This window comes from Monodelphis domestica, chromosome 6 (assembly GCF_027887165.1).
Source record: "Monodelphis domestica isolate mMonDom1 chromosome 6, mMonDom1.pri, whole genome shotgun sequence".
Classification (NCBI taxonomy): domain Eukaryota; kingdom Metazoa; phylum Chordata; class Mammalia; order Didelphimorphia; family Didelphidae; genus Monodelphis; species Monodelphis domestica.
Window position 1 is genome coordinate 290,206,964 of NC_077232.1, and position 24,933 is coordinate 290,231,896.

The window sequence follows — 24,933 nt, forward strand, 5'->3', positions numbered from 1 at the left end:
TGGCAGAAATGCCATCTTGGTGTCTGGTTGATAAATAACAGACTGTTCTCGTCCAAGGCTTGAGCTGATAATAATTGGAAGGGGTGCCATAGCCTTGGATTTATACAGGATGGAATGGAATGGGGTTGGTAGTTCTCTGAAATGACATTTCTGACAAAGTAGTTGAGTAATTCCAATGAGAAAAAAGGGGGTGGGACTGAATAACAGGGATTCATTGATAAATTCTATTGTCAAAAGTTGGTATCATTAAGAGTGGATAGGCAAATAATGGAAGACAGATTTTGAAATGGGTGCATGGATCTTAAGAATAGCTGAAATGTCCACAAACACTGACTTTTAAGAAGTTAGCTGTTGGGTAAGAGAAGGCAGAAGGACAGAATTGCTCTTTGAAAATGTCTCTGTGTGAGTGTATTCACCCTTTTCTTCAGCATAGATTGTGTAAATACTAATATAGTGATTAGATGAGTGGATTCTTGGAAAAGGAGGCTTACATGTAATAAGGATGTCGTCCAAAAAAAGAGAAACTTCAATTATGAAATTCAGGCTATCCTCATAGTCAGTCACTTGGACAAAAATATTTCTCATAAGGCTTCCTTCTGCTCTCCTACTACCATTCAGGATAAACAAGAGTTGCCCTTAGGCAAAATGTTATATATTTTTTAGATTTGTCTTCTATGTCCCCAGCTTTTCCTTTTTTTACTCTTCTCTGTGAATTCACTTGTTATTTAAGGTAATCTAATGCTTCCTGTACACACTCAGCCTTTTTAAACTGCAAAAAGTAATGTCATTTGTAAGCATTGAGTTAAGTTTTGTGTATTTAGTGGACAGCATTCATATTTTAAGCTTTTATTGTCTAATCATGAGATTATTTTGATTTTTACCTCTAATAAAGTAATTTTGGATATCAACATGTAGGTAAAATTATGCATATTGTGAGGAGGGAATGTCAGAATTAATTCATAACTCAGAAGTTATTGAGTCCATTTTGGGTGATAGAAGATCAGATGAGATAGAGCAGTGGTGGTTAACCTTTTAGAGACTGAGTGCCAGGCAGAGGGGTGGGTGATTTGAAAAAATGTCTAGTCTAATGTGTATTACCTTTGCCTTTTGTATGCTGCTAATGTATATAACTTGTCTAATAAAGAGTAAGGGAAAAGAGTAGGCTTAAAATTATTGAAAAAATGGACTGATGTTGAGAGAGGAAAATGGCTTAGATTTTTAGTTCTCTTCATCTCATGATTTGTTCAAATATCGAGAAGTACGATGGAGAGGGAGAGGGGAACAGCTCCATCTGAGTCCCTTCTCCATCTGAGGCCTTTCTAGTAACTGACTCAGAGGGGAAGGTGGTGCCACTGCGTGCCCACAGAGAGTGCTCTGCATGCCATTTTTGGCATGCATACCATTGGTTCACCATCACTCTGGCATGGAGTATAAAGGATGGCTGCATCAAAGAATCTGCGTTTGAATTCTGCCGCTCAGGCTTACTTAACTTTATGTGACCTGGTGCAAGTCATTTAACTTCTAGATCGTAGTTTCCTTTTCTGTAAAATTTTCTGGAAGATTGAAATAACTGATCTCTAAACTCTTCTTGTTTCTGAATGTATAATCCCAACTCCCTTGTTCTCCTTGGGAGGGAGGGACTTGGCCAAATCTGTGGTGGAGAAGCTTGTATTGACCTTGAAAAATAGTGGTTTTATTAAATAGGAATTCATCAAAAGCAATAATATATAACACTTTGCAAACGTAAACCACTATATACATGTTTGTTATTCATTTGTATTGCTGTTTGTTATAAATTCACAGACAGTGAAGTAATTTTTTATGGAAGACTTTTGCATTTTTGGAAGCAACTTATCAAATAAAGTATTACACCTTTAAAGTAGTACTATTTGGCAGTCCCTGTACTATTCTTAGATTAAATTGATGCAGTGTTACCTCTTTCTGCAAACATTACATATCTGTCTTAATGTATAAAATGTGAATTTTTAGTTTATTTTGTGAACTTGTATCAACTCTAAGGTAAATTTAACAAAGAGCTTCCATAATCAAATGGTTAGATGAAACAAATAGTTCAGATTCATGACCAGAATGCAAAATCCAAAAAGATTATCTTGGTTCTTTTAATGTAATTGAATTAAAAAACAAGCAATGTAAATCTATCCCACATTAGGGTCTTTATAACAGAAAATCTTCTTTGCACAGTTTACTTATTTAATCATGTACATATACAAGAGAAAACACTAAATGAGGCAATTTGAGCAAGTTGACCAAAAAACCTATAGAAGTTAATGGTACTCGGGTAAGTGTTGTTTAAAGATGAAGGGGATAAAATACTTTTGACTGATCATTTTTCATCATTTACAGCTTTCAAGCTGAGGACTTCCAAAGAGGTCCTTTTTTCTCTTTCTGTATCAGCTTATCATATTTCTTTTAAGCAGTCTGGATCAATCAGACTTCATTATTTCTTCATTATTATCCTCACTCTCTCAACCCCTCAGTGGTTTGCTCTTTTTTTCTGTTATCTTCTTTTTTATTCATTTTTGAGGTGGGGGTAGGGGTGTTAAAATGCCTGCCAATAGAGCATTTAACACAGTAGAACACGAAAAGAAGATTCTAATTGATGAATCTCCATTTTGTACTACTTCCTTTTTTAAAAAGCACATAATTGTAAATATAATTTTGAAAATTAGCATGCTTCTCCATGTTTGCTTTTCAACCATCTGGGTTTTTATTTTCTGTTCATCATTTTTGCTAGTCGTACCTACCCGCCCCCCCCCCCCCCCAAACAAAAAAACAAAAACCCTGCCTCCTAAATAAAACAAGAAAAAAGGGGGGGAAGCAATGATTGTAAGAAGCAAAGTCAAGCAAAACAAAATACCTTGTGACCATGTCCACACTACACTGTGTGCTTCATTATAGGCCAGTCAGTCAGTCAGTCAGTCAGCCAGCCATTGTATTGATCAGAATTCAGAGTTTTTTTTTTCTTTACATTGTTGCTGTCCTTGTATAAATTGTTTTCCTGGTATTGTTCAGTTTATATCATGGGTTTCCTGAAATTGTCTTTTGTTTTAACATTTCTAATTATTCAGTAATATTCCATTATAGTCTTATACCATAATTTATTCGGTCATACAACAGTTGTTTTAAGAGGCAATCTTAGATTCTAGTCCCAGCACTCTTCAATAGATCCTTAAGGATCAGGAAATTTATTTGGCTTGCAGCTATTGTCTCCCTAATATTATCTACTCTCTTCACTACCTTCCCCCCCCATCCCTGATTGACTCTTTGGGAATGTATGTTTGTATAGATATAAGTTTTTTTTTCCCTCAGTCCCTTTTAAAGACATTAAAGTTATGAAAGGGATGTTAGTTACTTTTTTACCTGTCAGAATGTTAGCATTACATTTCCTGATTAGCTCCTTGTTATCCCCCAAGTTTATCTTTCTAAGATTTCTTCTTATACCCTCCCTTTTCTTCTCCCTCTCCCCTACCCTTTCTGTCTTTGTTACAACTATTAGGGATGGAAGGATGAAGGCTAGGCAAACAAGGTCATATTTTGAACCCAGGTCCTCCAGACTCCAGGCCTGATATGCTGTGTCCCACCTAGCACTGTCCCCTCAGATTTCTCTTAATTAATGTTTGCTTTTGTTTTTCAGAGTTTTTATTGTTCAATCTTATGTATCTGACACCTTGACCCCAGTGGGATTTTCTTTGCAGAGACTGAAGTGGAAAGCAAATAACTTTAAATGACTTGTGTCCAGGATCACACACCTGGTGTGTGTGTCCATATTTGAACTTGTCTACCTGACTTCAGGCCTGAAGCCTTCTGTCCACTACACCACCTATATTGTTTAATCATTTTTCAGTCGTATCCACTCTTGTTTGGGGGTTTCTCAGGAAAGACACTGCAGTGGCTTGCTGTTTCCTTCCTGAAGCAAAAGAGGGTTAAATGGCTTGCCCAGAGTCAAAATGCTAATAATATTTTTGAACTCAAGAAGATGAATCTTCCTGACTCTAGGCCTGGCACTATTCACTTTACCACTTAACTGCCCTTCTAAGTTCTTACTCTGCTTTTATTTATCTGAAATAATTGAAAGCCCTTTAATTCATTAAAAATCAATTTTTTTACCTGAAGGGATTATACTTAGTTTTAGTTGTGAGCTTTTGGAAAAAAATCATATCCAAAAATCTCTTCTCTTTTTTAGTTGAACCTTCTAGGACTTTTGGTACTTGAATTTTTTTTTTTTTGAATGCTTTCTGTGATTTTCTTTGATATGAAAGCTCTGGCTTTTTAATTTTGACATTATTGTTTGTCTTTTCTTTGATTTCATCATGTCTCTAGCTTTAGTTTCTGGTTTGGAGTTTTTTGCTGAATGAAAACCCATCCCATTGTAAATTTTCAAGTACCCTGGGGCTTTCTTTTGTAGGCCCTCCCACTGTTATTGCCTCTGGCCTGAGGGGCTGGTGGGGAGTTGGAATGGGCATTTATATCTGTCTACCAAGTCCACCCTGAGGCACTGGGTTTTGTATTTTACCAATATTATTTCATTTGATCCTTACAGCAACTCTGTAGGTTTAAGGCAACTATGGCCACAGTGGCAAAGAGTGACATGCCCCAAGGTCCCAAAGCTTGTAAGTATCAGAGACTGTCTTTGAAGCTAGGGATCTTACTGTTTCCAGTCTATATCTACTTGGCCACCTAGTGACTGCCTACTAGTGTCTCAGACTTTCTCTAATGGTTAGAGAAGCTGTGATTTGCCCATGGTGGTGCAGAATTGCCTGTGGCCAATTCTTTGTGGGAAAAAGCCACTGCATTTCTTGATCATTACTTGGTCTGTTTTGATGAATTTTAGGTTTTTGCTAAATTAGATAGGGAAGAACTGCTCTGAGTGTCACTGTTCAGATTGCCATTTTCACTGGAAGTTTGGAGAGTACAAATTCAGGGAAGATAAAAATGCAAAGGAAAAGGACCATAAAAGATGAGAAATTTAAGAAAATATATTAGGTGCTAGGTTGAGCTCTGTGGAGTGGTGCTGTAAGTAAATAGTGAAATATTACCCCAATTTTCATTTTTAAAAGCCTATGTATCTCTGTAAACGTAAGGGAGAAATTCAGTGACGTAGTGTGAAGATTGTAGAGTAGGAACTCTTAGGGAAATTCTAGTACCTTCTTTCTCTTCTTTATTATCCTGTATGAAGCTTGTTTGCATATATCTATTTGCTTATTATTTTCCCATTAAGATTGTGAGCTCCCTGAGGGCAGGGACTGTCAGTGCTTTATGCATAGTTGGTGCTTAAATAAATGTTTATTAACTGACAAATTGATAGTCAGCCCATGGGGAGTCTTGTCAGGCACTTAATTTCTCTATCTTCAGGTATCTAAAAGGAGTGCCTCTAATTTGATTTATTCTGTGTTTGGGGAGGGGGTGAGGAGAGGGAGAAGGAGATAGAGGTTTAAAGTAGAAAAAAGGGAGGGGAACTCTTAATAAAAATACGCTCTTGAACTTTAAGTTTATTTACTAACTTACAGAGTTGGAGTCTACAAAGCAGCAATGTGTATAGTATCATATGTCTTGTACAATTAATTTATATATCTAGACCTCAGGTTGTCTTTAGAGTGAAATATTAAAAACAGCTAGCTGTTTCAGATTGATAAAAATAAATCTTTAAGCCTTTTATTTCAGTTACTTAAATTCACCAGTACACCTAAAAAATAAGAACTTTTTTTTAAGGCTGATCCCTAATTACTTTGCCTTTAAATAATTAAAATTACTTGGGTAGTCAGAAAGTTAGTCTTGAAAAAATGCCCCGATTATCTTTTATTATTTCTCTAGAAATTCATATAATTCACCAGTAATAAGATCCATACATCCATCTATAACTGAATGCAAGGTCATTATAGAGTATATGGTTTAGCTATCTAGCAGATTTCCTCTTAAGATGTTATATTGCCTCTTCAGTTGCTTCCTTAATACCGTCCATTATACTAGAGGGCTCTGCTACAGCCAAATTGCTGCAAAAACCCACTTCTGCAAACCTTTTTGTTCACCCATGAAGCTTGATAGATTCAATAGCATTTTTAGAAATTGGGAATACTTAAATCTCCTTACAAATGTTGAATTAATTTAATTTGGCTATAGGAGAATAAAAGGACCTCTTTTGTCTCTCTAGTTGACTTAACAGAAGTTCCCATCTGAACAGTGCTACTGTGTCTTTAAAAAAAAAAAGCCAACCCTGGTTCCCCCCCACCCCCTGCTCTTTTGGTAGATGCCTTGCAAGCCAGCGCTGAGCTGCTCTTGGCCGTAATCGAACATTCCATTTCCTGTTCCCTTGCTGCTGACACAGGAGTGTTCCTGCTGGCAGTGATCTAATCATAGTGCAGTAAGAAACATGGCAGTTTGATAAAACATGGTGGAGACAGCGGCTGAAATGGAAGCATATGTTCTAGAAGACATTCTTGAGGTAGGGCTAGGTTTACGAATTAAAATGAACTCAAAATCTTAACAAAGAAATCTTAGTAAGTGAATTTTTTTTTTTTAAATAGATGACCAGGAAGAAGAAAGAGAACTTGGGTTTAAAAGCAAGAGTCTGATCTTGTTTTATATAAAATGTGCTATTGCTGATTCTCAGTTTACTAAATGAATGTACTGTTAATGTTAGTGTTTTGTATGAATTTTGCGTGTTGCATATATTATAAAAGGAGGAGGGGAACTCACTTTATACAATATATACTCTTGACCTTTAGGTTAACTTACCTACAAAGGTGGGGTCTGCAAAGCAGCAATGTGTATGGTATCACATGCCTTGTACCATTAATTTACATATCTACACCTTAGGTTGTGTTTAAAGTGAAATATTAAAAACAGCCAGTTATTTCAGATTGATAAAATAAGTCCTTGAGCCTTTTATTTCAGTTACTTAAATTTGTCAGTACACTTTCTTCTAAAAATAAGAAAACATTTTTTTAAGGCTGATTCCCTAATACTTTGCTTTTAAATAATTAAAATTACTTGGGTAAAGAAAATTATTGAAAAATTTTTGCAGTCGGCTTGGCTATGTTGAACAATTAGTTATTTTGTAATCTTCTGTTTGGTCACCAGAATACTTTATCAAATTTATCTTTTCTTTCCCTAATATTCTCCTTCCAATTAAATTTGAGAACCTATTTGAACATTTTACTTGGTGAACCTCATACAGTGAAACTGAATTTATTTCGGGCCTTCTGTATATTTCACACTATCAAGTAATATATGTTTAAATCTTTTTACCTGCAGTGAAATTCCTTTTTCTCTATTCTGTCTGTTAAAAAAAAGACTAGTAATTTTTTTCCCTTAATAGTTAGTGTTAAGGTAATTTTTGTAATTCTCATTCTGCTCCCCTGAGGAAAGTATATTTCTTTGGAGAGTGGGAGGTTACAAATGGGAAGTCAGGCTTGGTTGATGGGGGAGGGAAAAAAAAAAGAATGCTCATTATCAAGGTCTGCATGATCAATGAACATTTTCTGGAGTCCCTCAGTATGTGCTTGGAGCTGACATTGCAGTAAGATCCTTATGGTTGCTCTGCAGAATGAAAACTGATTCCATTATATTATTTATCTCCTTACAGACATTTCTCAGCACCTTGCCCTTCTCATCTCCAAATTCTATTAGAATCTACTTTTCTCTTGTTCTCTGTTTCTTTCTAACTGTTCTCATCTATTATTGGTAACTGAATGTCTTTAGAAAGGGGCACGGTTAAACTGTCTGCTTCCTTATATGTGAAAAGGTCCACATTGGGTGTGTTCATATAGCAATTTTTAGTGGCAGAATTTAAAAATCATTAATTCATTATAAAAAATCTAGTGGTACATACATGTACTTCAAGTTTTTAAGGACATACTTTTGAAGTTACAACATTTTCATCAGTTTTTATGATTTAATGATCCAGTATGTTTTAATTTCAGTGAATCATATTTGATACTTATTATTTTCTCAAGTTTACTTTGAGTTATTGCTAGTTTTGTACATTTGAAGTACAGATTTTTGAATGATGGCCATAACTGTCTTTTAATTATTTTTTCACTTAAAATTTTAAGCATTAATGTAGTTTTTATAATGAATTTCTTTTATATATATGTATGTATATATATATATCTTTGAATCTTGAGTTAGTAATCATCTGCTTAATAATGGCCTTTTATTTGAGCATGAGTTTTTGGGATATTAAACGAAAAAATTCTGTACAATTTACAAAGGTTTTCTAAATGTAAATAATTTTGGTAGTTTAATGTTCATAGTGAAAAGAGAACAAGCCAATCACTATCTTACCAGTTGTTTGTTTTTTTGCCAATGTACCAGTCAGTTAAAAGTGTACCTCATACAATAAATAAAAAAATTTGAATATTAGCTGTTAAGCTATTCAGAGAAATCTAGAATTTTATTCTTGTAAGAATTTTTTTCTTAACAAAGTTTTAATAATAATAATAATAATAATGCCTAGCATTTTGCATTGTGCTTTGAAGTTTGTAAGGTGCTTTATATATTATTTTATTTGATCCTCACAACAATCTTATGTGGTAAATATTAACCTTGTTTTTCTGATGAGAAAATTGTTGAGAGGTTAAATGACTTGCCTAGAGTCACACAATTAATTGGTGTCTATGGCAGTATTTAAACTGACCCAAGGTCCAATCCTCTATTCATTATACCACTTGATTGTCTGGTGAATAGCAGGGGAAGATTCTTTGAAGATTGAGAAATAGTGGCATCTTCACCAGTTTTGGGGCTTTTAATTTTTTTTCTTTAGAATTTGCTTTTATGTAGACATTTCAAAATTTTATTTAACATATGGTTAATAATGCCTTGAACCAACAAATAAATTTGTTCTAATATCCCCATCTTCTGGAGAAACTGGGATTTAATAAATTTGTCCATCATCACATAGCTATTAGATGCCTGATATACAATTTAAACTCAAGATTTCCTGATTCCTGATTCCAAGGTTCAGTGATCCATCCATTATATTGCCTATTTGCCTAGATTATCTTTTAAAATACAATGTATTATTTGTGGAATTTAATTATAATTTTTAAAAGAAAATTTACATAATTTATTTTTATATCACTTATATTTAATTTACCATTCTGTTAACACCCCCTCCCCCATCCCAGACATTTGTTTCTTATAAAAAAGAGGGGAGAAAAAAAAGGAAGGAAAAAGTTCTCTACAATTACACATTTATAAAAAAAAAATTTGTATGTATACCCTATCCTATAATCAGAGTCACTTATATCTTGAAAGAGGGAAAAGCAATTAAAGATTTTTGTTGAAGATGCCACTGTCCTTCTTTTAGCTTCATAATTGTAGCATTACTCTTCAAAATCCTTACTGTGTCCATCACCTCGAATAGCCACTAGTTTCCATATCTTGCTGATTTTTACCTCTGTAAAACCTTTTCCATTATCCTTTTTTCTCTCCTCATCTTACTAGAACCTTAGTTCAGGCCCTTGTCATCTTTAGCCTGGATTATTGCAGTGGCCTCTTAATTGTCCTCTTTGTTTCAAGTCTCCTCATTCCAGTACTGTGCATCTTTCATACTGTAGAGTGATTTCTCTTCAGTGCAGATCTGACCATGTCACACTCCTACTCAGTAAACTCCAGTGGCTCCCTATTGCCTCTAGAAGGAATAAAAACTCTTTTTTGGCTTTTATAGGTCTTGCCTTATTAGTCTTTATGGCTTTGTCCACGTGTTCCCCTATGTCTAATATGCATTCCATTGTGTTTACCTTTCTTTTTAAGACTCAGCTCAACCACCATCTTTTTCTACACCGGACCATTATGAATCAAATTATCATGTGTTATTTTTTGGCATTTATTCTGTATATAGTTGTTTTCATTCTATGTATTCCAAGTGCCTGGTACATAGTAGGCCCTTCATATGTGATTGTTGATTAAATTCTACTTGTCTTTACAATAAATTTACATATTTTACAATTTTCTTAGCCTTTGCTGAGAAGTGACTATTTTGTAAATATTGTTTCTCATGACTACTAGCTTAAAAATGTTTTGTTTTATATGTTGTGTTTTATATTTTAAAAGGCCTTAAATTACTCTGGTGCTCTTTTCAGAGATGTGCATTTATGTCTTAGTTTTGAAATTTTGCATGCGTAAGAAGAGAAGGTGAAGACCCTTGTTGTTGTGTTTTTCATACAGATCCTTGTTGTGTTCTTCGTACTTAGATGAAAATGTAAATTAATAATGGTATAAAAACTATCTAGTTCTAGCTTTCTCATTGCACTATATTAAATAACTGCCTTCCCTTTAACTTTGTGCTTGCATGCACTTAAGTGAGTTCTCTTAGTAATAGGCAATAGATAGAAGGGTGTATGTGCACTATGGAGTCAGAGGGCTTGGTGGACCTATTTTGAACCTCAACCACTCTGGTCTCAAATTCTCTACCTGCAGTATAAGGGGATTTGGGCTTAAATGATCTCCAAGGGTCCTTTCAGCTTTAGATTCTCTGAACAGCTTTACCACTAAAGGTGTCAGTGTCAATTAAAAAAAAACTCATACCTACCCATACTACTCATTATAGAGTATGAAGAGATACAATTCCTCCAACCCCCTTAACCGCTATTTCTGAGGAGGGTGGGTTCAAACTTAACATCATTTTCACATGACATTTGCTCCCAAGTTCACACTGACTGACTCAAGGCCTTGCTTCTGTAATGGCTGACCACAAAGCCTGGCATTGACTGTACTCTAGATGTGCCTTGTTTTCAAAGCTCCTTCACCTAAAACAAGAAAAGAACAATGTGATCAATGGCAGTTAACTTCACTAAACTGTGGGCCCTCATTGTTCCCCAGAGGACCATAGATTTGAAGAATTCTTTCCTTCATACAATTTCCATAGTTTGTTAATTATTATCAGCACAAATCTCCTGTACAAGTAATCTAGTACAGAGGTGTTGAATTCTCTGCCTACCTCAACAAGTTTAAAATGTTATTTGGGAAATGTTTAACTAAAAAACAACAAAGCATAATAATTTGTTGTTTTCTAAGTGAACATGTAGCCAGTGGGGGGGGGAATATGTTTCTTTTTGAGTTTGACATTGTTGACCTAGTAAAGTGTTTTTTAAGCCATTAAATAGGTGGCCTTGACTTTGACTATTGAGATTCTTCTGCCTAAAATGGGTGGTGGTGATGGTGATTAAGAATCTACATGAAAGACAAGGGAAGATTATATCAACATTTTGTTGTTCTTTGATTTATTTCTCAGTTTTGTCCAACTCTTTGTAAACTCATTTGGGATTTTCTTGGTAGAGATACTGGAATTGTTTGTCATTTCCTTCTCTGGCTCATTTTATAAGTGAGGAAACTGAGGCCAATAGGAATAAATGACTTGCCCAGAATCAAATAGCTAGTATCTCAGGTCACATTTGAACTCGAGTCTGCTTGACTTCAGGCCTCACTCTCTATCCACTGTGATACCTAGCTGCCCTGTGAGCACACACACACATGCACAGGTATGTGTCTGTATGTTTATACACACATAAATCTCTTATCAACATTTATTAAGGTATGTAAAAAGTTGAAAATGTGAACAAAGATGAAGAAAATGTGGAAAGGAATCTGGATGATGATAAATTCTGATTCCCTTAAATAGCAATTGAAAATAAAAGTTAAAATGATCAAGATAATACAAAGAGTTAGAGCAATGCATTGAAACTAATAGAATAAATAATTCAGCATCAATCAAAAAAACTTTACTACAGAGACTTGAGAATTAAGAATCCTTTAAAGAAGGATGCTGAAAATTTCTTTTGGTCTTTCTAGTACAAAGTTGAACACAATGACTAAGTTAGATCCAAGTGAAACAGAGTTTGTACTCAATAAAAATGAATGCTGGAACAGCAAAGGGAGGTGACTAAAACTAGATTCTCTGTTAACTGAAAAGCATTTGAGCCAGGTCTTTTGGCTCACATGCTTCATATAAATGCATTTCCTAGCTTCCTTTCAGAACCTGCTTAATGGCAAGACATCCTATACCTGTTATCCAAAGTTATAAACATTAGTGATCCAAATATAGGCTAATTTTGTGTTTATTTTTCAATCAGCAAGCTTTTATAAAGTCTCTACTTTGTACCAGGCACTGGATATACAAAAACAAATATAAAATTGTTCCTCACCTCAAGGAACTTATATTCTAATTAGTGGGACAGCATGTACATACAATTTGTGAAATGAGTGGGTATTTTTGGGAAGGAGAGCAATAGCAGAGGGATCAAGAAAGACTTTGTAGAAGGTGGAGATAGAGTTGAATCTGGAAGGTAACTGGGTATTCCAAGAGACTGAAGTTAGAAGGGATTGCATTCCAGGGATAGGACTGGGGGTGGGGAAAGAGAGAACAAGCCATAACAAACATATGGAGATAGGAGATAGAACATTGAATGTGAAATAGCAAGTAGGGTCATGTAATATTTGTGGAGGAGTAAAATGTGTTCCAAAGACTAAATGATAAGAAGGAAAGGTAAAGATGTTTAAATGCTGAATAGAGGAGTTTATGTTTTATTTTAGAAGTATTAGGGAGCACTGGAATTGTATGTGTGTGCATATGTACATGTCACAGACAGACATAGACACGGACATGCCCAGACCTGACCTTTAGAAAAACATTTTGGTGATTTTCTGAAGGATAGATTGGAATGAGGAGAAGCTTGAGGCAAAGAGACCAAATAGGAAGCAATTATAGTGGTCTAGGCAATGTGAGAGAGTCATCACTGAGTAGTGTGAGGGACACATGTATGGATGGAGATTTTTTTAAAAAAGAGTATTTAGTATTTTTTTTTAAACCTTATCTACCACCTTAGAATCAATCTGTGGATTAGTTCCAAGGCAGAAGCTAGGAAGTGTCTGAGGCCATATTATTTTTCAATTAAGTTCATTTATTTAATTAATTAAATTTTTTTCCCATGGTTACATGATTGATGTTCTTTCCCTCCCCATCTCATATCCCCCTCCTGTAGCCAGCGTGCAATTCCACTGGGTTTTACATGTGTCGTTGATCAAGACCTATTTCCATATTATTGATATTTGCACCAAGGTGATCATTTAGAGTGCACATCCCCAATCATATCCTCAGAAGTCCCATCTGAGGCCAAATTTGGAACCAGAACCTTCCATCTCTAGGACTGGCTCTCAATCCACTGACCCACCTAGCTGTCCCTGAGAATACTTAGTATTAATCAAATATTTGTTATTGAGGGACAGTGAGAAGTTGAGGATGACATTGGTTGAGAGCCTAAGCAGTGATTAGAAGGATGTTACTCTCCTTGATAGTGAGAAGTTGGAATGATGGGGCATAGGCTGGAATTTAGTTTTGTATGGGGATAGTTCAAGTGTTTGAAAATTCTAATAACTAGATCATGATCCTAGACTAGAGTGTGAGAGAGAGATTAGCCTAGTATGTCTGGGTTTGGGAGTCTTCTGCATACAAATGAACATGTATCCCTACAAAATTCTGTTAACTTAAGAAAACAGTATATTGGCAAAGGAGCAAAAGTTCCAGGGGTTGTGAGTAGAAAGGGTGATTTATGATGAATTATGTGATTAAGAAAGAGACTGTAACAGTTTTTAATTATCACAGAGCTTTTGATTCAGTTCTGCATTTGTGGCTTATTCATGTACTACAAATAGAAAATAAACCAAAATATATTGGAAACACTAGGGTATTTTATGTTGGAATAGAAAACTGTTCTCAGTTTAAAAGATGCCAGCAACACTATAATGTTAAGAACAATTGATTTAAACATAGCATGCATTTTTTCAGGAAGACAGTTTAAGCCTATTATGATTCTGTCTAGCTTTAAATCCATTATCTACTCTTCTAAATATAACTAAATATAGCTTCCAAATAATATAGGGAGTCAAACCAAAGCATCTTATTAATCATTTGATATATGTGGACTACATCAAGCTCTATGCCTTTGTAGGGGGAAAAAAAAACATTTTCCTCTGTACATTCTTTAATGATATTAATTTCCAAGCAAAGACATTGGCACCATGAAATCGAGGCTGAAAAGGGACAGTCATTTTTAATCTACCTTAAAAATAACTATAAAAAATGGTGGTTAGCTTGTGTTTTTATATAACTTAAATTTCTCATGTCCTTCCCTTGTCCCCTACAGATACTTTCCAAATTTGCTATTATCAAAGTGTCTTATGTTTAAAGATTTTTTATATATCTAGGTTTTTGAGTACAGTATAGAAAACACTGGACTTTGAATCAGGAAGATTTGAGTTCAAAACTCCTAGCTATGACTAGGCAAGTCATTCACTCTGTCTGTTTATTCCAACTGTAAAATGGGGCTAGTAGCTACATTGCAGGAGTTTTATGAGATATAACCAAAAGTGCTTGGTGCGGAGTAAATAGGCCATAAGTATTAGCTATTGTTGATTAAAATTGTAGACCATATATAGCTAATATGGAAAGTATTGTAAAAGAATTTATGATAGTAATAAAAGCCAGGACTTGTCACCTTATTGATTGTCACCTGATTGATTGATTGATAAATTACAAAAAGCAATCTTTTTACCTACTGTAAAGTAATCAACAATGCATTATATAGAAAAAAAACTAATAGAAGCACAAAGACAAAAACTTGAACTTTGCTATCTGAGCCCTGTAAATGAAAAATGAGATGAAAGTGATGATGATAATAGCAATAACAGCATGAGGAGATGATAATAATAATAGTAGTGACATTTTCTAGGTCTCTTTAATCTGAGTTCCCCCAAAGATAAGAAAAACAAGAATAGCAGTGATGATATACTCTATGTATATTTTATTTATTGTCATTTGTCTTTTTGAAACAACCCTGTGAGATAAATTAATATCCCATTTCAAAGAGAAGGGCATTTAAGGCTTGTCTAGGTTAAATGATTTGCCTTCGTTAAGAGACTTCCAAAGCTGGTGGCAGAGGTGAGATTTGACCATTCCAGGTCGAGTGCTCTATCAGTTCGGCCTCTTTTGACATAAAGAAAATCCTTAGCATCTTACATGACTTGTGCTCTTCTGGAAGTTATTTTTATTATTTTAAAAAATCTCTTTCCTTCTGTCCTGGAATCAATAATACTATGTATTGGTTGCAAAGCAGAAGAGTGGTAAGGGCAAGGCTATGGGGGTTACATGATTTGCCCAGGGTCACATAGCTAGGAAGTGTCTGAGGCCTGATTTGAACCTAGCACCCTCTGTCTCCAGGTCTGGTGCTCTATCTACTGAGCTACCTAGCTGCATGCTCCCCAGCTGCATGTTCCCCCCCAAACCCCGAAAATTGTTTTAAAGGTATTCCCCTCCACTACCACCCCTCTAAAGTGCAGATTCAGAGAATTGAAACATTGCTGTGTTTTCTTCCCACCCACCACATCCAAGCTACAGTAGGTGTTGAAGGATATAGATGTGTTTTGTATGATACTGAAATAAAATTCAGAAGGACTCCTATATGTCTATGATAGCTCTATATGATAGCCAAACAATTGTCTTTTATTTGGAGCATCTGTAAAGAGGGTGGGGGGAGATGAATCGTTGATGATAGATTGAGAAGTAGATATTATTGGGAGGAGAAATGAATAGCTGACTTTTTTCCCAAAGGGAGAGAGTAAAAGCCTCTGGGTATATTGGAAGTCACAAGACTACAATTTGTAACTGAAAAAAATCCACAAACTACATCCTATCCTTAGTGGACTTAAAGGTGTAAAAATTCTACTCCCCAAATAGTATTTGCTAGCTTGGGGCCATAGAGAATTGTGTTTTTGTATTTTATGGTTACTGTGTAGGTTTCATTTAATTTTTTTAAATTTGTGTTACCATTCTCCATGTGAAAAAGGGTGGTTGGACACCAGTGAAGTGAATATCCACATGGACATGGATCAAACTTCCATTGAAGTTTGAAAAAAACAAGAACAAGCATTTTTTACATCTTTAAAAGATTGCAAATGATGCACAATCTTTTTAAAAGATGCTGCAATATTTGTAGAATCATAGCTTTATTAGATTTTAAAACCAGAAGAAAGCCCCTAAATCATTCAGTTCAACCTGTCATTTCATTTTTAAAAATTTACAATTTTTTGTTTTCTTAAAAAAATTTCAAAATATTAAATAAAAGAACTTCTGTTTAATATAGAACAGAAAATGAGGCTTGCATGCTTGTCATGTTATGAATATTATCTAAAATTTGTTTTTAAAGTTATATTAAATCATCTAACTATACTGTACAGTGTGTCCTAAAAGACTTAGCTCCATTTTAACTGTCAAAGCTTTAAAGTAGGTATTTAATAGCTTTTAAAGCTTAAAACTAGGACTAAGACTTTGGGGAGACCCTGTGTTGAAATTAATGTGGTAGAACCTATATTGTTACTGTTGTCTCCTGTCTCCTGGTTTCTTAAAAAAAAAAAAGTCGATATTCCTTTCTTCTTTCTCTTACTTCATCTTCCTTCCTGGTTTCTCTGAATCTGGTTTTTCTTTTTTCTCAATCATTTCTTGAGCCATATATTCCATTGCAATTATATGTTATAATTTTTTCTGTCATTCCTTAAGTTGTTGGTCTCTCGTTGTTGTTTCCAATTCTTTGCTAAAAGAAAAAGTGCTGCTTAAAATTCTTTTCCATACAGGTTCTTGCCTATCTTTTCTTTCTTTACATTCTATGTCTAGCTGGGACTTAATGTGATACAATTCTAAATTGCTTTCCAGAGTGGTTAGAGTACAGCAGTATCTGTTTTTTCATAGCCTCTCCAGCAATTGTCCTTTCCTTTTTTGTCATTTTTGTCAGTCAGATTTCTTTCATTAGTGATTTGGAAAATATTTTCATGATTGTCGATAACTTACATTTCTACTTTAGAGGACTGACTATTTGTGAATCTTCTTTTTTTTGAACTGAGAAAAATGAGGTTCAGAGATGTAGATGGACTTGGGACTCATCTAAATTAGACTTAAAATTCTTTATTAATTTCCTTTTATAAAACCTTCTTTCCAATATTTCTTACTGTTTTCAGAAAGCATGTTATAACAAAAAATAAAAATTAACCAAATCTATCAATTGTCAGTAAATACAGTGTTCCACAGCCATAGTTCCCTCCTTCAAAGGAAGGGAGGAAGAAGGTTCATTTTCTTCTCTCTTCTGACTTAGGGTACTTTCTACTCTTATGGTGGGGTAAGCTATATTTATGGAACTGGCATTCAGTGTTTACTTTAATTCTTCCAATAACAGAGGACCCATTAAATTAAAAAATACCCAGCCATTTTGCTTTGTTCTAATCATTAGAAATTTCCTTTTGTATTGTAAAAAATGAGCAACTTGACTACTAATATAAATCCACATATGATTTCCAATTCTCATATTAGCCATCAGTTTCAAAATCTTGTTCTATTGTTGGCAAAATAAAACTGAATGATTAAAGTTTTACTTTATATCTTCCTTTGAAAAAAGCAAGATTGAATACAGGCTAACCTTGATTTTCCTTACAGTGTGTTTTTGCTAGAATTAAAAATTTATCTTCAAAAAGGAGGTCCTTCCCCCCCCCCCCCCAAGAACAATATTATCATTGGGAGTTGTGTTCCTGAAAGATGATGGCTTGGCATTTATTCCTTCAGCAAACATTTATTGAACACCTTCCTTTTTTGGGAAACTCAGGTGGGAAGATAAAAATATCAAAATTGATAATTTCTCTTATAAAAATTTATAATCTAATAGAAAAGATAGGACAGACACACAAGTAGCTCTAACTCTGTACAAGGCAGAATTTGTCAAATGTCCTAAGAAAAATGCCTAGAGAGGGCTACCTGAATTGTATCTGTTCAAGAGATCAACGCTTTTTATTAGAGAAAGTGGCTTTGCAGAATAGCTAATATTTTGACTGGCATATATGGGGAATGATATCTGTGCATATTTAAGGAACAGTGATTACTCATTCATTGAGTTGACATGTTGGTATTTATCTATTCTACCTAATCACTCATTGCAGGTGTCCTATCTTAATATTCCTGTCATCTAGCTTTTACTTTTGAACACATCAGTGATGGATAACTCACTAATTAATTGAACAACCAATTCCATTTTTACACAGTTTTAATTTTTAACTATTGGAAAATTTACTGAAATGTACTTTCTTGTAAAAAGTTACAGTTTTTAAAATCCAGAATTCCAGAGAAAAGAAGTTTTATTTCTCTTCCAGTTACACTTTCACATATTTCTCTTCCAGTTAGACTTTCACATATTTCTGCTCTTTACTCTTATTTCTTTACTATTCCAATTCAGGTTCCTCATATAACATGATTTCAACTCCTTTCCTTTATTCTCCTATTTACCTTTCTCTGACTATGGTCAAGTATATCAAAATTACCTTCTGACAATCTAGTACTTAGAATTGAACGCAGCACAACAGCTAGCCTTTAGGCTAGCATTTTTATAGAGTTTTAAGGTTTGTAAAAGGACTTTACATTTGATCATTAACGATAACTCTGAGATAAGTACTATTTTACAGCTTGCCCAGGGACACTAGCTAGTAAGTGTCTAAAGCTGTGTTTACTAGAGAGTAGAATTGTTGATTTGTTTTCTGGATCCTCATTTTTAATGATGAAATGACATGTAGAATCTACATATAGTTTGTGAGTTGGGTTATTATTTTAGAGCAGGCATTCCATCTTTTGCTGATGACTTACTCAATTTCACTTGGTAATTTTACTTTTCTTGCTAAGGTTAGAATGCAAGCATAGTAGGTTATTCATCTGAACCTGGTAGGGTTTGGGGGGCGTGAATAGGGTTTTCATGGGGAAGATTTCAGTGTTAAAAATAATTTCCTCATTAAAATGTAAAATTTCAAACTTAGTTATTGTACATAAATTTTAAAATGCCTCTTTCATCCTATTATTTCTCTGATACATCCTCTTCCTTTTATTTAATGTATAGTCCATGTCCCTCTTCAAGATATTTGTCAGATAAAATAAACTTAATTTGATAAGATTTTGTTACTTTTGAAGTTGAACCCAAGATACAGGTTACCTGAACTTGAATCCAGAGATATTTTTAATATTTGATATATATTTAATATACACTGTAGCTGATGATGATAATTATTGTTTGATAAAAGGAATGGTTAGAACTTGCTTCAAAACTCTTTCGCTCTAGCCATGTATTTTAAACCCTTACTTTCTGTCTTAATAACAACTCATAAGACAGAGTTCAAAGGCTAGGCCAATGGGGGTTAAGTGACTTGCCCAAGACCACACAGTTGGGAAGTATCTGTCAAAGTTGAATCTAGTTTCTTCTTGACCCCAGGTCTTGTGCTTTATCCACTGAACCATGTAGCTGCCCCATCTGGCCATGTTTTTTTCTTGAAAGTTGAAATAGTTGAGCTTGGAGATGGGTACTTGGCTTCACAGGAAACATTTTTAAAAAATTCAAAACAAACATTAACTTCCTCTGGGTTACTGCTGCTTGCTGCCCAATCTTTCTCCTTTTCCTGTGTTTACCTGTTCTTTCCCATGCTTGCTTGCCTAAAAAGAATTAGATGAATGTGATATAAGTGATGGACCTTTGGAACAAGTAAGAATTTTAAGGAAATTTAAATGATTCTCTGAAATGCTACATTGATACATTCTTTTGACATTGGTTGTGACCTTTGGGAAAGTTAAGAGGTTGTTAATCTTTTAACAGTGTATTATTTTTAAAATAATATTTTATTTTTTCCCATTACATGTAAAAATTTGAGTTCCAAATTCTTTCCTTTCTTTTGACCCTCCTTTTCCTCCCACCTCTCTGAGACTATAAGCAACCTGATACAGATTTTACATGTGTAATCTTGTAAGAGATCTGAAAAAAAAATTAGAAAATGAAATATGGTATGTTTCAGTCTACATTTAAACTATACCACTTCTGTTTGGGCAGATTTTTCATCACGAGTCTCTGAGATTGTTTCACTGCATTGCTGAGAATAACAGTTATTCATAATTTATCAAGAAATATTGCTGTCACTGTGTACAGTTTTCCTGTTTTTTTCTGGTTTTGTTTACTTTGCATTAGTTCTGTAAATCTTTCCAGATTTTTCTGATAAACCTGCTTGTCAGTTCTTATAGCAAATAACTTTCATATGCCACAATTTTTTCAGCCATTTCCCAATTGATGGACAACTTCCCAATTCTTTGCTACCACAATAAGAGCTGTAACATTTTTTTTTTACAATTAGATCCTTTTCCCTTTTTTGAGACAATCTCTTTGAGATACAAACCTAGTAATTGTATAGATGGCTCAAAGACTATACAGAGTTTTAGAGTCTTTTGAGCTTCTTCTAAATTGCTTTCCAGAATGGTTGGATCAGACCACAACTCCACCAACAGTGTCTCATTTTTCCCACATTCCCTTCAACATTTATCTTTCTTCTTTTGTCATATTAGCCAATCTGATAGGTATGATCTGGTACTTTGAAAAGTTAATAGTTTTTTTGTAACTACTAAAACTATATCTAGCTTTTTTTCCCTGTAATATTTTACTTACATCAGATTTTTGTGATATATATATATATTTTTTTTTGATAAATAACCAAGCAGCATCCTTGTGAATAGTATCACCACTTCTCTTATTTACTCACATAAATAAGACACCTGTGTTACATTTAGATTCAAGTATAATCATTTCTTCCACAGCTACAGAAGTGCTTCCAGCTTTTTATGTTTTCTGAGTCTTAGCTGCCCAAATTATCATGGATTAATAAGAATTTGCTGTCACCCTATTTGAACTACTTTTGTTTCTTCTGGGAAGCCAAAAGAAGGTCTTCTGTCAGAAGCTTGTCTTTGTTGGTATTCTTCTCAGCCTCCTATTGGGGTCAGTAGAGGATAATGTGACTGAGATTGAGCCTTGCAGTAAAAAATATTGCTGCCTTCTTTGATACCAAGTATGCTTTCATAAAAGTGGCCAATTATAACAAGTCAATATACAATGCACATCAAGAAGTAGAGTATATTTGGTTATGGAGGCAGTGACCCAGAAAATTCATTCATCACTTTAGTGTGTCTTTGATTGGTGTAGGGAAGTGGGATGGAAGCAGTGGTAGTCCCATGTTCTCTCTTGTTCTCCTCTTGTGATAGACATGAATTGCATATTTTGGTAAGGGGGTGGATGTTGGGTCTAAAAATCTTTGAGATGGGAAAACAAAAACAACTATTGAGTTAAAAAAGCTCTTTGGTTACTTTATTTTACCTTCTGTCTTAGAATAAGTACTAAATATTGGTTCCAAAGCCAAAGAAAAGTAAGGGGGAGGCAATGAGGGTTTAGGGTCCCAAGATCACACAGTCTGAGGTCAAATTTTGAATCCAGGACCTCCATTTTTAAGCTTGACTTTCAGACTCACAGACACCTAGTTGCCACCCCTCCCTCTTTGGTTACTTTGGTGAGGTGAGAGCCTTGTTACATTGCACTTGGACAAACAAGCAAATACAATTCCCAGCATGGGGTGAGATCTGTGGATATAGAGACCCTTCTGTCTAAGTATCCCATCTCTGGTCTTTCATGCTCCTTCATTTATCTTTGCTTCTTAATTGTTATTTTTGACTTTCTAGTGTTTTGATTGGTGGGGAGCGGTATAGCATGATATTTTGTCATTTAAAATAAGTCTTCATTTTAGGTTTTAAAAAATCTTTTGTTTATTAACTTTGACTGTATCGAGTATACATTAGCTTAGATAGATATCCTAGGTCTGCACAGCCATGACTTCTTATATAGGATAAAATCCTTTCAGAAACGGGTCAGGAATTTTTCCAAGCAAGGTAAAGCTTTAGGATTTTTTTTTTGTCTTTGCAATTTAAAGCATTTTTTAACTTGCTTTTTAGTTAGGGTTGTCTTATACATATTCAAAGAGGATTGTTCATAAAGTGGTTAAAAAGGTAGAATGCTGAACTTGGGAGTCTTTCACACCTCTGCTCCCTACTACCTATATATGATTTTGGGCAGGTCATTTGATCTTTTTGGATTCATCTGTAAAATGATGCTCTATTATACAAAAGCACACATTTCTTTTCTTGTTTTTCTCTTTGGTCTTCTATTCTATTTCTCTTCTTCCATAAATGGTGAATGTGAGATAGTAAGATTTAGAAAGTTTATTCTAGCACTTAAAAATACAACACTCTCTTCTCCCTTTCCCCCGTAATTCATTGAGAATTGGGATCCCTGTGGCTCTAGGTCTGTTTAGGAAAGCTTAATTAGGAGTGGTGATTAACCTTCTGTAAGCATTTTCTAACAAGTAATTAAGATGTTCTTTTTCATCCCTCTTCACCTATTTTGTAATTTCTTTAACTCGTTGTTTACTTCTAGTGCACCATGTACTTTGTACTGCAGTGGTAATGCAGGTGTCTCTGCAGCAGCTGACAGCCAGTGCTATGAAAACAGTGTGTTCAGCCAGTTTAGCAGCATCTGATGTGATCCTTGGGTTTTAAGCTTTCTCTGTAGCTAGGACTGACAATTTTTATTAGTATACTTTAAGGACCACCAAAAGCATTTAGTTATAGTTTGTTGTTGAAAATAACAATGTAGTTTTAAGTGTCTGGTGAAGTTTGCCAAGCATATATTGGCAAATGATTCCTTCTCCCACCCACTTCCTGGCATGTGGCTAATTCCAGATATCATTCCTACTCCACCCCTATTGAAGTGACAAAATAGCTCAGAAAACTAACCCTTAGTTAGAGAGGGAATGCAGAAAGGTAAGACTGGGAGAAAGTGAGAACACTAGAGAGAGTTGTTCAGCACTATCAGAGCAAAAAGGGACAAGGGAACTTGAAGCTAATTTAGAGGCACAAAGTATTGACTCACTTTCAATTTGTCTTGTAGCAGCTCTTTGAGAATATTCTTATTCCCTTCCTGAAGATGCTTAGATAAGTTAAATAACTTTAATAGGTGCATACAGCTAGCAAGTAGCTTGAACAGCCAACCCTTCTGCTAGTCTACAGTTAGCCCTAAGCTGAAATGACTTAATGTGGCAAGTTTGTATAGCATCACACTGCTCTCCCAAAGGGTAGAAATAAGGGTGAAGAAAATTCATGCAGTTTTCTACTTTTTTTTGTTAAAAAAATTTCTACTTCTGTCTGACAAGGCTTTAGCAAAAGAGTGTGGTTTTCTCATGCTTTTGACTTTTTGTGATTGACTATTGTGATTGTGATTCCTATGTTCTACTTCTTCTGGATCAAACATTGTGAAATTGTGCTGACTGGGAACCTTTAGAAATTTCTACTAACCATTAATTCATCTCTTAATCTCTTCATGATTGTCATATTTGCCATACACACTATTTTAGATATTCTCTTTACTTCTGAAGGCCCTAATTCAATTTCTTGTATTTTTGTAGGTAACCTCACTTAAGACCATCCATTGTAGACTTGTTTTACTCCTCTCTTACTTATTTATGTTTAGAATTTTCATACTGGCCTACATTTTTGCCATAGTTCCTATATGTATTTAATTTCTTCCTCTATTCTTATTTCTACAAATGATGTGAAGGTTGATATAAAGGGGAGGGAACCCTGGAAAAGTCTGATAAGAGAAGAAAAGGTTTGGAAAACCTGTTGGGTGATAGGTGGCATACTGATTAAATTAGGGAGGTGTAAAAGGATTACCTTGTAGCTGTGAGTACCCATTTCATTCAGGAGCATATGTGAAGCTTTGCAGAACAAGTCTGGTGACCATAAGGGTGTAAGGGAAGAGAATGATGTAGAGTAATGGAAGTGTCCTTGAACCTTAAAGTCCCTGGGCAGCCCCAGTTCCCTTAAAGCAAGGACTAAATGACCTTCCATCTATGATCCCAAGTTCCTATGATCATGTCATAAACATTCCAGCATTTCTTTTTTATTCATACTTATTTATTTTTGGTGCAATAGTACACATTAATTTTAAATACCAATTTTTTTTCTGCAGTTTATCTTTAGATGCATATTTTGTTGCCTTCCACCCCCAAGCTTTAAAGTTGCAAATAATGATGGTAGGAACTTAAAAAAAATAATTTCTAGGCCTTCTCCTTTCCCCCTAGTATCCCTGAATCAGAAGCAATGAACATATCTAGTACTGAATTTTATTTACTGTAGGGTGGTATCCTTGCTATTTTTTGGTAAAACTCTCTTTATATATTCAGAGGTTGTAGGAGGAAAATGTTTGATTTTGATTCTACAAAAAAGCATACACAAAGTGAATTAGAAAAATCATTAACTGGGGGATGGGATGGATGTGAGATGACCTTTGTAGTGTCCCCCATTTCCTCTTTTACAATAGCTAGTTTTTCACTCCGTAGTGAAGAAATATATTAAAATATATTAAAAGATTCTCCATATCACCAATGAGAAAACTGGAAAATTTTAGTATACTGTTGGTAGAGCGGTTCTGGAAAGCACATTCAAATTGCGTCTCCAAATTAATTGGAACTTTTTGTTATTCTGACAAATTGTTAATCAAGGGGGACGCATCATTTGCAGAATGCCATATGAACTGTGGTTTTAGAGAAACCTTAGAGGATTTCAGGAAAGAATCCACCACCAGTACTTCCCTTCTCCTGAGACAGAGGAGATGGGTGAAAGGTGAAGAATGAAATATGTGGGACTACTTCATAAAGGAGGGAGTGGGGAGGAAAGAGTGATTTTTAAAAAGATGGGAAAAATGATAAAATTGTTTCTAAAGCATTAACACAATGTGTAGAGGGAAAAAAACAGAAGATGGTTCTTAAGTGAACACAAACAAGCAAGGTATTTTAATTTACTGGAATGCATGTGACAAATGTGTAGTTTCATATGCAATTTCTTTTTAAATTTGGGCTCACATTTTTGATAGTATTTGTCAAATTCATACTGTTCAAATCTGTTTGGGCACATATACTCAACATATTAATTCCTTAAAGGTTTGCAGCAAAAAAAAAATTTTTTTTCTGTCCTAA

The 24,933-nt window shown here is 34.7% G+C and overlaps 1 protein-coding gene across 10 annotated transcripts in view; it reads left to right on the forward strand.

Annotated features, from left to right (window-relative positions):
• ANKRD17 (ankyrin repeat domain 17) overlaps nucleotides 1-24,933 on the forward strand; it is a 155,531-nt gene that overhangs the window by 33,525 nt on the left and 97,073 nt on the right. Inside the window, exon 1 of one of the 10 annotated variants that reach the window (XM_007495661.3) lies at nucleotides 6,304-6,460. The exons of 7 other annotated variants lie outside the window; for them this stretch is intronic. In XM_007495661.3, the coding sequence (XP_007495723.1) occupies nucleotides 6,407-6,460 (54 nt within the window). In that variant the 5' untranslated portion in view covers nucleotides 6,304-6,406. Of the gene's footprint in view, nucleotides 1-6,303; nucleotides 6,461-24,933 lie in introns of those variants that run through there. 2 more of the 10 variants (XM_007495664.3, XM_007495663.3) reach the window with 2 other exon arrangements.